At 43.6% G+C, this 12,297-nt stretch overlaps 1 protein-coding gene across 1 annotated transcript in view; it reads left to right on the top strand.

Annotated features, from left to right (window-relative positions):
• adamts18 (ADAM metallopeptidase with thrombospondin type 1 motif, 18) overlaps positions 1–11,720 on the top strand; it is a 283,431-nt gene extending 271,711 nt beyond the window's left edge. The window contains exons 18-21 of the mRNA XM_068049080.1: positions 1,179–1,373; positions 3,613–3,837; positions 4,811–4,955; positions 8,358–11,720. Of these exons, the coding sequence (XP_067905181.1) occupies positions 1,179–1,373; positions 3,613–3,837; positions 4,811–4,955; positions 8,358–8,473 (681 nt within the window). The 3' untranslated portion in view covers positions 8,474–11,720. The remainder of the gene's footprint in view (positions 1–1,178; positions 1,374–3,612; positions 3,838–4,810; positions 4,956–8,357) is intronic.
• Positions 11,721–12,297: the final 577 nt, after the last annotated feature.

The following is a 12,297-nucleotide window of genomic DNA, read 5'->3' as shown; positions in this document are numbered from 1 at the left end:
AGAGGAGAAGGCCATTCAGACCCTGGAGCCTGCTCCTCCGTTTCGTTCGATCTTGGCTGATCTGTATCTTAACTCCAATTACCTGTCTTGGTTCCATATCTCTTAATATCCTTAATTAATGTAAATCTATCAATCTCAGTTTTGTGCACCTCTATATTCTTATGTTGGGCTCCCCCCAGAATTGTTCTGTTGACCCGTGTCATCCGCTATTTCCAAAAAAACACAGATGAAGGTAAATGAAATGGCCCCTTTATGAGGAAAACTCAACATGATTTACATCATTGCGTTTTACAGAATATTATTAATAATTTGGAATGAGCATAATCTGTTAATTATATCTCAGCTGCTATGTGTTTTCTCTGCCAATTAATGCTCAGGTTGTTGGGTATCAGCCCAGCTCTTAAAAGGAAGACTGAGTTCAAGCTGTATTCTAGGACATAATCCAGGCTGAACTAAGGGAGTGTTGAATTTTCAGAGGTTCTTTACTGTCCTTTTAACTGGAACACTAAACCGAGGCAACTTGTGCTTATTCCAGTTGTTTAGAGGGATGTTAAAGATCTCATGTTGCTATTCAAAGAAGAGCATGAAATTCTCCTATCCTGCTCAATAGTTTTGCCATGGCACTTCAAAAGAAAGACCTGCATTTATATAGTGCTTTTCATGACCTCAGGGCGTCCTCAAGCGCTTTACAGCCAATGAAGTACCTTTGAAATGTAGTCACTGTTGCAATGCAGGAATTGCTGCAGCCAATCCAGATAATCTGATCCAGTGATGTTGGTTAAAGGATAAATATCAGCCAGTACACTGGGGAGAAATCTCCTGCTCTTCAAAATAATGTCATAGGATCTGTTTACATCCACCTAAGAGGACAGATGGGGCCTAGGTTTAACGTTTCATCTGAAAGACAGGGCCGCCGACTGTGCAGCACTCCCTCAGTACCACATGCCGAGTTGGCCTGAATGATATGCATTTGGTTCTGGGGTGGAGTGTGAACCCAGAGCCTTCTGACTCTGAGGTGAATGTGTTCATCGCTAAACCATAGCTGGCATCAGAAAGTGTCCATTATGTGTATGAACTTCTCTGAGATTTTTCTGAGAGATATAATGAACAATTATTTACATGTAAGCCCTTGTGCTTTCCCTCAAATCAAATTAATACCGGCTTTCTTGTGTCTCCAGTGTTCAAAAACTTGTGGCAGGGGAATGAGGAAACGCGTTGTCTACTGTAGAAGCACAAACCCTACATCAAAGCCTCATGTCATACTGGAGAGTCTGTGCAACCAGGAACTGAAGCCTAAGAGTCAGGAGATTTGTGTGCTCCGGAGGTGCCCAAAGAACGACAGACTGCGGTGGATCACATCAACCTGGTCTGAGGTACTGAAAATAATTCAGAGATAAGGAGATTGCTGCTGCAATTTTGTGGGCCGTAGACTCTCGGGATATGGGAGCATCCCTGAATTAAGCCAGGGATGTTGCTGGAGGGAAGCAAATTGGCCCAGTGTTAGAGTGACATTGGGATGACTTAGCATGACGAGGAATTTACACCCAGCAACAGGCCATTTGGCCCAACCGGTCTGTGCTGGTGTTTATGCTTCGTGTCAGCTGCCACAGTGGAAAGGATGGGCTCCAAGCTCTGCGATGTCCTGTGCCACATTGGAGCCAGACTGCTCCATTCTCCTTGGCAGTGATCAGAGGCTGTCTGGCTGGCCTGCCAATGCACCAAGCATCTTGGTGTGCATGACCATCAGCATTCTCCTGTACGCCAGCCCATTGAAGTCCTCATCTGAATCCCATGTAGCAGAAGTCATGTGCAGCCTCGCCCTCCAGTGAGCTGGCACACTAGTTATCCTTTCTCCTTGACCTGGCTGCAGCCCACTCATGCTCGGTAACTCATCACATGCAGAACCCAACTCTATACTACGCTCTAAAGTATGCGCAGTACCAGTATCTGAGTCTAGTTGCTGTGAGTGTCGGATCAAGTGACAGTACTTGTCCATCAGTGCTATGGTGTTGCTGTTCCCCTTCCTCCTGAGGCTGCTGTGGCCGGGCAGGTGGCAGTTCTTGGGTGTCTGAGAGAAGAAAATCAGAAAGCGATGGTTGGGATGAGTAGAAGGCAAGAGATCTATGTTCACAGCAGTATGAGGATGAGATAGGATTTGGGAAGGGGCATAAGGCAAAAACATACCATCATCCTCAATGTTCTTGGTGACACTGATGCAACGGGCTTTGTCATATTCGGCCCCATGATGCAGAGCACCAACTCCTCCGTGTGGCTTGGATGATGCAGGCATACCTGTCCCCCATCAATTCCTCTCTGCTCCCTTCTATTGTATTCCACCTTGTCCTGCAAGAGAGAGGGCAGAATGCCAGTTATTCTGTTGCACTGCATTTGATTGATGTTCCTGCCATAGCTGAATAGCTGGAGGGGTCTGGATGTTGCAAGAAGTGGGTGTGAGGTTGTGTGAGGGTGAGGTGGAGCATCTGAATGTTCGGCCTGAGTCCCAGGGACTGCTATTGGGCGAGTGATGGGGATCTGGTGATGGAGCAGTGTGAGAGGTTGGTGGTGTGGTGAACATGAGGTGTCCTTTGAGGATGCATTCGCTGACTTGATCACCCGCGTGATATCATTGAACTTCTTGCAGCACTGCTGCCAGATCCTCAGGGTCAAACTCAGGAATTGACCACCCTGACCACCTGCTCCCATTCCCTTTGGAGATTCTTCATAGAGGGCCTTCTGCCCCCCCCCCCCCCCCGAAGAATCATGACCTCATGACCCCTGTTGACCTCCGTCACTAAGGCATCCAGGACTTGCATACATGAACCTGGGAGCCTACTCTCTTCCCTTGTGCTCCTTTATTTGCTTCCACTTGCAACCAATTCTATTTCAGGCAATCAGCAGCCACTTCCTTCTAATGGGTGCAGCTCCCCTTTACAAGGGGAAGGCTGACTTTCAGAGCTGAGGCTGGCTGGAACACATGCTAGCCAGGCACACTGCTGGGTCCCCTGCTGACTGTTCAGCCAGCCAGGTAGCTTGGGTTGCAATTGGCTAAACACTGCAATCGTGGGGAGGTAGTGGTGTCGTGGTAACATCACTGAACTTGTAATCCAGATGCTCTGGGGACATGGCAGATAGTGAAATTTGAATTCTATTAATAAAAATCTGGAATTAAAAAGATAGTCTAATGATGGCTGTGAAACCATTGTCGACTGTTGTAAAAACCCATCTGGTTCTGAGGGAAGGAAATCTGCCATCCTTACCTGATCAGGCCTACATGTGACTTCAGACCCACAGTAATGTGTTTGACTTTTAACTGTCCTCTGAAATGGCCTAACAAGCCACTCAGTGAAGGGCAATTAGGGCAATAAATGCTGGCCGAGCCAGCGATGCCCACACCCCACAAATGAAAAAAAAATGAGGAGGCAGCACACAGTTTCTCTACTGCTTGCCTCAACAGGACTGGGCACAGGCAGATCACAAAATAAGAGCCACACACCTGAAAACAGGAGCAGAGATACATTTAGTCTTACGTAACTTTGTACTTATCTTTAAAAACTCATTGTTGTTATTTTTCTAATATAAGGCATTAATGGTTAATTTTTTGACCTTGTATAGTGCTCAGTATCCTGTGGTTCTGGCATACAAAAAAGGGAGCTGAAGTGCAGTGAGAAAAGTCTGTCTGGAAAATACATTCAGTTTCCTCAGAGAAGATGTCGTCACTTGCCCAAAGCAAACATTGATCTTGAACGTGTATGTAACCTTGGAGATTGCCCCAAACCCTCCATGGATCGAGTACTCAACCATGCTGCGACAGCGTGGTATGCATCCCCGTGGCAACAGGTAAGTAGGCCAAAGCTGAATTATGGATGTGGTTATAATCCCAGTATTGCCATTAAAGTTCTTTTTCTGAATGGGGAGTTTCAGAACTTATTTTTAACTCTCATTTGTAAAATTTACAGTAATGATTTCCCCATTATTTCATAGCCTTCTGATGTGGAGATGTTAACTTTTGAAGGTTATTGATTAATTTTCATCAGCAGAAAAGCACATATCAGAACTCAAGCTCTAATCCATTCTTCCTCCAATTCTTCCCCTGCCCAGTTTTAGACCTGATGAAAGATGGCAACCTTCCTTAGCCAATTGTCAATGTGCCAGCTATGGAATGCTGTCCATTAGTGTTTTCCAGGAGATTTCAGAAGGCAGGCTTGTCCCAGCTTCCATTCAGCAAATGAAGTGGCCTTACTCAAATAGAATTATTTGCTTTGCAGTCTTTATTTTTGTTTTCTGATCCCAGTTAGGGGGAAGTATTTGGTTTAAAATTGGTAACTGATATGATTAAAATTAGGAACCTGCTTGTGTGGGGAATCACAAGCTTTTTGCTGTCATTCCATATTGCAATATTTCCGGGAGTGATAGATTAGTTGGCATTGTGACCGTCAACAAGGTGTTGTAGCAGCGGTTTATGATCGTGTTGGGCTTGTTGCATGAAATGAACTGCATCCACAGAGCTGGCTGCACCTACGTCTGATCCCATCTGAACGCTACTCTTTATCCCTCAACCAACATCAGTAAAATGACTTATCTGGTCATTATCACATTGCAGTTTGTGGGAGCTTGCTGTGTGCGAATGGGTTGCCACATTTCCTACAACAGTGCCTACGCTTCAGAAGTATTCCATTGGCTATAAAGCGCTTTGGGACATTCTATGGTCATGAAAGACGCTATATAAATGCAAGTCTTTCGTTCTTTTCATGATTCCCAGTGTAGTCCTCCTCCTGTTTTAAATAACCTTGCTTCATCTTTTCTTCTGCAGTGTACAGTAACCTGTGGGGGAGGAGTCCAGATGCGTACGGTGCATTGCCTGAGGCAGGGTCGGCCCGCTACTGGATGTCTACCACACCAGAAGCTGGCAGTGTCAAGAGCTTGTAATACCAGTTTCTGTCCGTCACCCAGGAAAGGTAACTGCTTGCAGTTATCAGTCACTCTGATGCCAGTTTCTTTTTCTTTTCTATCATAAGCTTTGACCTTATTTGCTCTGTTTCGTCCTTTCCTCTCCTGTTGCTATGTGTATTGTTTAAACCCTCATCACATAACTTGCGATAAGAACATAAACTATTTTTTAGGAGAATGTAAAGGCTGGTGGTACTAAAGAAAATGTAGCCATATAGATAGAGAGGTGATTAGATGCCTAGAAAGATGACCACAATGGTTGGAGATGTGACGTTAGGGTTCATTCTTGGGATCTGTGGTAGGACCTCATTTGCTCTGCAAGTGATTTTCACATAGGCATAAGTGGAATGATGTTGACGTTTTCTGATGATTGCTTCCTCGAAAAAGTGCCGTGGGATCTTTTACATCTGGGAGGGGAGATGGACCCCAGTTTAACATCTCAACCAAAAGACAGCACCTCTGACAGTGCAGCACTCCCTCAGTAGTGCACTGGAGCGTCAGCTTAGATTATGTGCTCAGGTTGCTGGAGTGGTCCTTGAACCCAAAACCCTCTGACTCAGACGACACTCAGACCAAGGTTGACCCTTTGTGTGAAACACTGTTCCCTTGGCTGCTGTAATATTAATGTAATGGAACACCAGATAACCAATGAAATGCTTAAAAAGCTAATTTCCTTGCAAATAAAAAATACATACTTTTGCCTCCTGCAGAATTCTTTTATCCATCCTTCCATTCTCATGCTCTTTTTAAATTTATCTGCCTAAACCTATCCAGTTTATTTGAAATCTTAATTGTATTGTTACAACCAGGTGCGAAAGGTGTCTAGGGGTCTCTTACTATCTTCACCTGGTCTTATTGTAACAGAGTTTAATTTTAAACACACTATGTTTTGAACTCCCCATTTGGGAATCCTTTTCACAACTTTCCACTTCAAGGCAAAGAAATGAGCACAAACAGGCTTTCTTTGGTTTAAAGAAGAAAGATGAAATTTATTAAACCTTAAACTTAAACTCTAATGCGGTTAATGCCTACGGATATATGGCGCACCCACGCTAGCACGCACACACGATACACACATGCAAATAGGGACAGAAAAGAGCAGAGGAAAAGATAAGGAGAACAGTTTGAGGCAATATCTTGTTACTGTTTCTCGAACTAGCTTGAGTTCTTGATTGAAGATATGGTCTTGCGTTTCGTTGGGGCCCAGTATTCATCTTAAACCTTGTTCACGTAGGAGACTGTTCTCTCTTTGAGTTTACATGTCTTCACAAGATTCAGTTCCGTGGGAAAGAGATGGAGGCAGGCAGACAGGAGAGGAGACGTTCTCAGTCCATGAGCACACGGCGTTCTGATCTCAAGTACTGTTTTCTCCAATTTAAAACTCTCAGTTCAAACCTCTGCAACAACCAGTTAGTCATGTGACTAAACTGGTCTGACCAATTCTGTGTATTGGGGAAGCAACTACTTGGTCCCCATTGTTTCAACACTGTTACTATGCGAAATGTCTTTCCAGTCAGGGGCTGACACTTTTTAAGTTTTAATGTTCATGTGGCGAAATAATGTGTGCCTCAGTCATGTCTGGTGGGGGGCGGGGGGGGGGGGGGGGGGCGTGGTTTGCTTGACAGTATTTTAAACAAAAGTTTAAGCTCTTTTTAGGTTAAATTTCTCCTGTTGATAATTTTAGCACAACTCTCCCTATACTCAAACCAAGGTTGTTGTTGTTACGATTACTAAACAGAGGTCCATTTTGAAAATAATGCCCACGGACAATGCTTTTAACCAATTGAAAGCCAGCAAATCATTTGTTGCCCGTCGATAATTGCCCTTGACAACTGAGTGGCTTGCTAGTCCATTTCAGAGGGCAGTTAAGAGTCACAGAATCGCTACAATGCAGAAGGAGGTCATTCGGCCCATCGTGTCGATGCTGGCTCTCTGAAAGAGCAATTACCTCAGTTCCATTCCCCTGCTTTCTCCCCATAACCCTGCACATTCTTCCTTTTCATATAACTGTCTAATGCCCTTTTGAATGCTTCAGTTGAACCTGCCTCCACCACGTTCCCAGGCAGTGCATTCCAGACCACCAGAGTCAACCACATTGCTGTGAGTCTGGAGTCACATGTAGGCCAGGTCAGGTAAGGACAGCAGATTTCCTTCCCTAAAGGACATTAGTGAACCAGATAGGTTTTTACAACAATCAGTGATTGTTTCATGGCACCATTACTGAGACTAGCTTTCAATTCCAGATTTTTGTTGTTGTTATTAATTAGTTGAATTAGAATTCCACCAGCTGCTGTGGTGGGATTTGGACCCATGTCCCCTGGGCATTAGACTCGGCCTCTGGATTATTAATCTAGTGATATTACCATGATGCCTCCATCCCATACCATTGAAAATGTAATCATTTCCACGTATCTCTGAATTGGATATTAAATTGGCAATGGTGAATGGGGACCCAAGGCAAAAACTAAGTGTCTTTTTTTCAGATTTAAGACCTGTTTAAGTTGTAATTGACCCTTTGAATACAATTTATTTACTTGTTGACCACAAATTCAGAGTACAATTGTATAAAAAATAACAAATTCCCAATACAAATGTTTGTTGCTGAGAGTGCAAGTTCATTTTGTTGTTTTCATCTGCTTCTCCTAATTGCTCATTTGGTCAGTGCACTGTCCAATGTTGTACTGACCTGCAAGATCCTGAGTTCAGTTCCTGAATGTTGAGTTAGCTGATCCCACTGGTAAAATTGAATAAAGTACCCACCAGAGCTCGAATGATGGAAACTATCAGCCAGGGTCTCTGTACCAGATGACGTGAGACTTGACACAGCAGTAGCCATTCCATCTTTGAGTTTCCAGACAGCCCCAGTGGCTGAAAACCAGAGGTTGGGCTCTAAATTCTGGGCTGACATCCAGGGGAATATTCACATCTGGTGGGTGTGGGGGCTCCCACCCCCGTTGTATGGTTTGCAGGAGCCCATAAAACCCTCCCATTGCATAGAACCAACTAACCTTTGGGCTGGTATAAAGACGGTTACAGCCATGGAAGGAATGTTCATGTTGTGACCTGCCAGACTGTGAATCCTTCAAGAGAACAGCTTCGAAGATACAACAATAACAGCCATTGTGATGACGATGTAGTGACAACTGTTGATAACTGCATGCACGTTAGAGGTGAAAGCGGGATCAGGTTTGGTTCTGATGCTCCCACATGAAGTAACCTGCTGGCAGGTGCACACCTGGGTGAGGTACAGATTGCCATGACTGTGAAACCAGGCACCCCACCCCCATCCACCAAGCCAAGAGTTAGCGCCTTTTGGAAATGGATAGGAAATAGGTCAACACTGTTACATGATTTATGTTGCAAGTTTTAGACTTCACAAGTTTATATTTTCTTCTCTCTTCTCTTCAAAGATCTCAACTGCGTTGACTTCTTCAGCTGGTGCCACCTGGTCCCGCAACATGGCGTCTGCGGCCACAAGTTCTATGGGAAGCAGTGCTGCAAATCCTGCGGCAAAACCAATCGATAGCAATCGCCATTTTAGCCACCACACTGATCTTGACCTTCTCCTTTAACACTGTTCCCCTTCCCACTCTCACCCTCCTTCCCCCTCCTCCCTCTAACAAGATTATTTATTGGTCCCAGTCAAGCGATATCGACCACGTCCAGCAAAAGGACAAACTCTTAACTCAGCACCCCTTTCATTCCCTCGAAAGGGTGGTTTTGGTGCTAGTCTGGGCAATGGACTTGATGGGCTGATTTCCGCCACCTCCCAGGATGCCTATATATGACTTGAAGGACTTGTGGTACAGAGGTGGCCAGTTTGTCAGCTTGGTGCTACACAGACAGTGAAATATTGCAGTGTTCACCATCCAATTCAGCTTTACTTGATGGGATTCTTAAATTTCTTTTGAGAGCCCAGTTGGATAAATTGAGTCATCTTCAGAGCTGAAAATCTGGTGATTGCCTGGGAATCTAATATATATATATATATATATATATAAAAAAAAATGTGTATGACCTTTTTTAAAAAAGTATTTAGAATTTCTTTCTGGACTGCAATTGATTGCTGTTGTATGTGTATATAAAACAAATCCTATGGCAAGAGCCTGTGGACTGGAGAACCTTTATGAGAGAGAGCAAAAAGACTATGCACTTACCAATGGAAGGAGAACGACTGTTTTTATTAACATAGCAACAGCGATATTAACTCTTCATGGTGCTAACTTCCGGCCGGAATTTCATCTGGCCAGTCAAGCTGTCACAAGCAGTATTACAAACCTCAACTGCCTTTAACGTTGGAACAGCTTCATACTGCAAATGGTGTGTATTTTTTAAAAGATGGACAGAGATACAGTTGTAGCTTAAAGAAAAGATTTTCGGGTGGGAGAGGGTGCGGGAGAGGATATGATGGGAGCACGTGGGGGAAAGGAGAAGAAATAAAACAACCCAGGTGTGCACATGGAAGTCGACCCATTTTTCAACCTGTTTTGATAGCTGGTGGATGGTCGAGACTCTGGAAAGCACAGCATTGTTGTGCTTATTTATAGAACTGAACAGCACAGAACGAGTCCATTCAGTCCATCATGTCTATGCTGGATTGCTGAAAGAGGGTTATTTCACACCTTGCTGCTGTGCCAATCCATATATTGTGGGGAAATGCGTGGTAGTAGGAATTTAATCCAGGCCCCCGAGTGAGGAGAAATGCGCACTTAACATCCCCCTGACCCGCAACTTTAAATGGAAATAAACAGAACCAATCTATTAAAGTGCTAGAGAGCTGGGTATAACATTGTCTGAAACACACGCAGGTGTTGTCATGTGATTTCGGACTTCTTGCCCATTCTGTCCCAAGAGTTGGACTGCTGTGGGACTTCCTCTGTTAAAGTGACCTGGGGCACAGGCATGGGTTCTGGTGGTGTGACAACTAACAGCTGTGCTACTGAGATGGACCTGGCAAAGACTCTGAGTGCTGGACACCCAGTCAAAATATTTTTTGAGAAACTTTTCTACTTGCCATTTTCCGTACATAGGGAGACTCCAAACACACACCCACACACACAATCATTCAGCAAAATGTCATCAGATGACTTCACTGTGCCCATTTTATCACTCATAATGGGCTCTGGAGGGTTTTCAACTCTGCTTGAATGTAGTCCTGGAGGTATCATCACATGATCATCTCCTGCCTACCCCACACCCGCCCACACCCCACCCCCACACTCCACCCCCACACTCCTGCCATTGGTCGCTCAGAATATTCACGCTTGTGAAACACCGTGCTATCACAGCCAATTGGCAAGCAAAAACACTCTTCATTATCTGATTTGTGGTCGACCTATTTTCCCCATCTATATTTTTATAAATAATAAACAGAAGTATTCAAAGAAAATAAAACTACTTTTTTAAAATCTCCTATAAATTTTCTCCGAGGTTTGTTCACAGTAGTGCCCTGGAGATTAACCTTCAATTCCTGGAGATTCTAGGCCAGTAGTGGAGGGCTGACAACTCCAGACCTCTGTCATTAGATTAACTAATCCAGTGAGCTTGCCACTAAAGGATAAGGGGATGACTTTCCCCTTGTGGAATAGGTCAGTGGATGTGTAGGATTTCCTGTTTTCACTCGAGCCAATTCTTTTTCAGTATAATTACCCACAGCGGGTGTGTCATCTTGGTCAGTCAGTCAGTAGCAGACTTTGACATTAGCTTGCAGAGCATTTTGGAATGATCTCAGGGCATGAAAGGCAGTATGTAAATACAATTTTCTTCTGAGCTAGATATCACCCTTTATATTAGAATTTCCAGCAAGCAAAAGGCCATTCAACCCAACTGGCCTTTGCCAGTGTTTCTGCTCCACATGAGCTTCCTCCAACCCCTCTTGATCTAACCCTATAAACGTAACCTTTAATTATTGATTTCTCTCTCATATACTTATGTAGCTTCTTTTTAAATGCATCTATGCTATTTTCCTCAACTGCTGAATGGGGTAATAAGTTTCACATTCTCACCACTCTTTGAGTATAGAAATCATTCCTGCATTCCTGATTTATTGGTTTATCTTATATTTATATTAGATTTATATTTCAGATCCCTAGTTTTGGTCTCCCTTCACAAATGGAAACATCTATCAATTGAATCCTTTCTCTCAGCCTTCTCTTTTCTAGAGAAAAGAGTTCCAGCCAGTTCAGTATGTTTTAGTACGACAGTGATTGCTGTTACACTTAGGCCTAACCGAACCACACATCCAGTGGTCAAATGCAGTGCAGAATCACAATTATATCCCCCCCCAAAAAATTTAGAACAGAAACAAAACCTATTTAGGGTAGAGAGACTGCCGAACTAAATACAGCTCAACCCATTCCCTTATCATGAACTTTGCAATAGGGGATGGCCTTTCTTCGTGCGTGGGGAGTGCATGGGAGGGGAGGAGAGTAAGAGTGACCCTTTCCCTCGATTTGGCCTCTGGATTCAAGTACGTTTTCTCAGCAGGAATGGCTGTGTGAGTCATGAGCGGTTTAATTCCATTGCATTCCTGGTTAACCCACTCTGAAGCTTGGAATGAATTGAAAATGCTGGTTCTTTGGAGACTGAGCAGAATCAATACTTTGGGGGAGAGGGGCTGTTTTTACACTCATCCTGGACATAAAGAGGGTTGGGGTGAAAGCCAGTTCAGTTTAGCTCTACCTGTCATATCCCTGACAATAATTTATATATTTTGTATTTGATTAGAAGGCAAAAAAAGGCTTTTTTAAACAAAATAATTTTTTTATTATTACCTGTTGTACATTTTTAATTTATTAATAAATTCATGTAGTGGGTTTCTCCATGTTTGAGTAAAACAGGAGCAAAAAATTATTGTAATGATTGCAATATGTTACTAAAAGAACGTTTTTAGTTTGCTTATGTGCATTAATACTGTAAGTAATATTTAATTTTTGTAAATTTTCTTTTGTAATAAAATGCATTCATGGATTAACTTGTTTGCAAGATTGTTTTTATATGAAGAGGATCATTTTAGAGTAGCCATGAGACCCAATAAGCCTGTTGGAGCAGAGTGGAGGGAGCTTAACTCTGCATCCTACTGTACCTTGCCTGACCTGAGAAGTGTTCAGTCGACACTGAGGGAAATGAGTAATTGGGGGACTGGGTGATGCAGTGGCTTCACAAGGTGTTTACAAATGAGGGGTGCCCATCTTAATTAATCTGCCCAAAATGGCCCAATGCTTCCCCCTCCCTCTTCCCCTCTATTGCAGGTGTCTAATTTTTTCTTAAATGATTCTAAGATTTTTGTTCCCACCAAGTTAGTGCTGTTGGGGTGGGGGGAGGGTGGTTTAAACTAATATGGCAGGGGGA

This window comes from Heterodontus francisci, chromosome 17 (genome assembly GCF_036365525.1).
Source record: "Heterodontus francisci isolate sHetFra1 chromosome 17, sHetFra1.hap1, whole genome shotgun sequence".
NCBI lineage: Eukaryota > Metazoa > Chordata > Chondrichthyes > Heterodontiformes > Heterodontidae > Heterodontus > Heterodontus francisci.
This window is presented reverse-complemented; position numbering and strand designations above follow the sequence as displayed.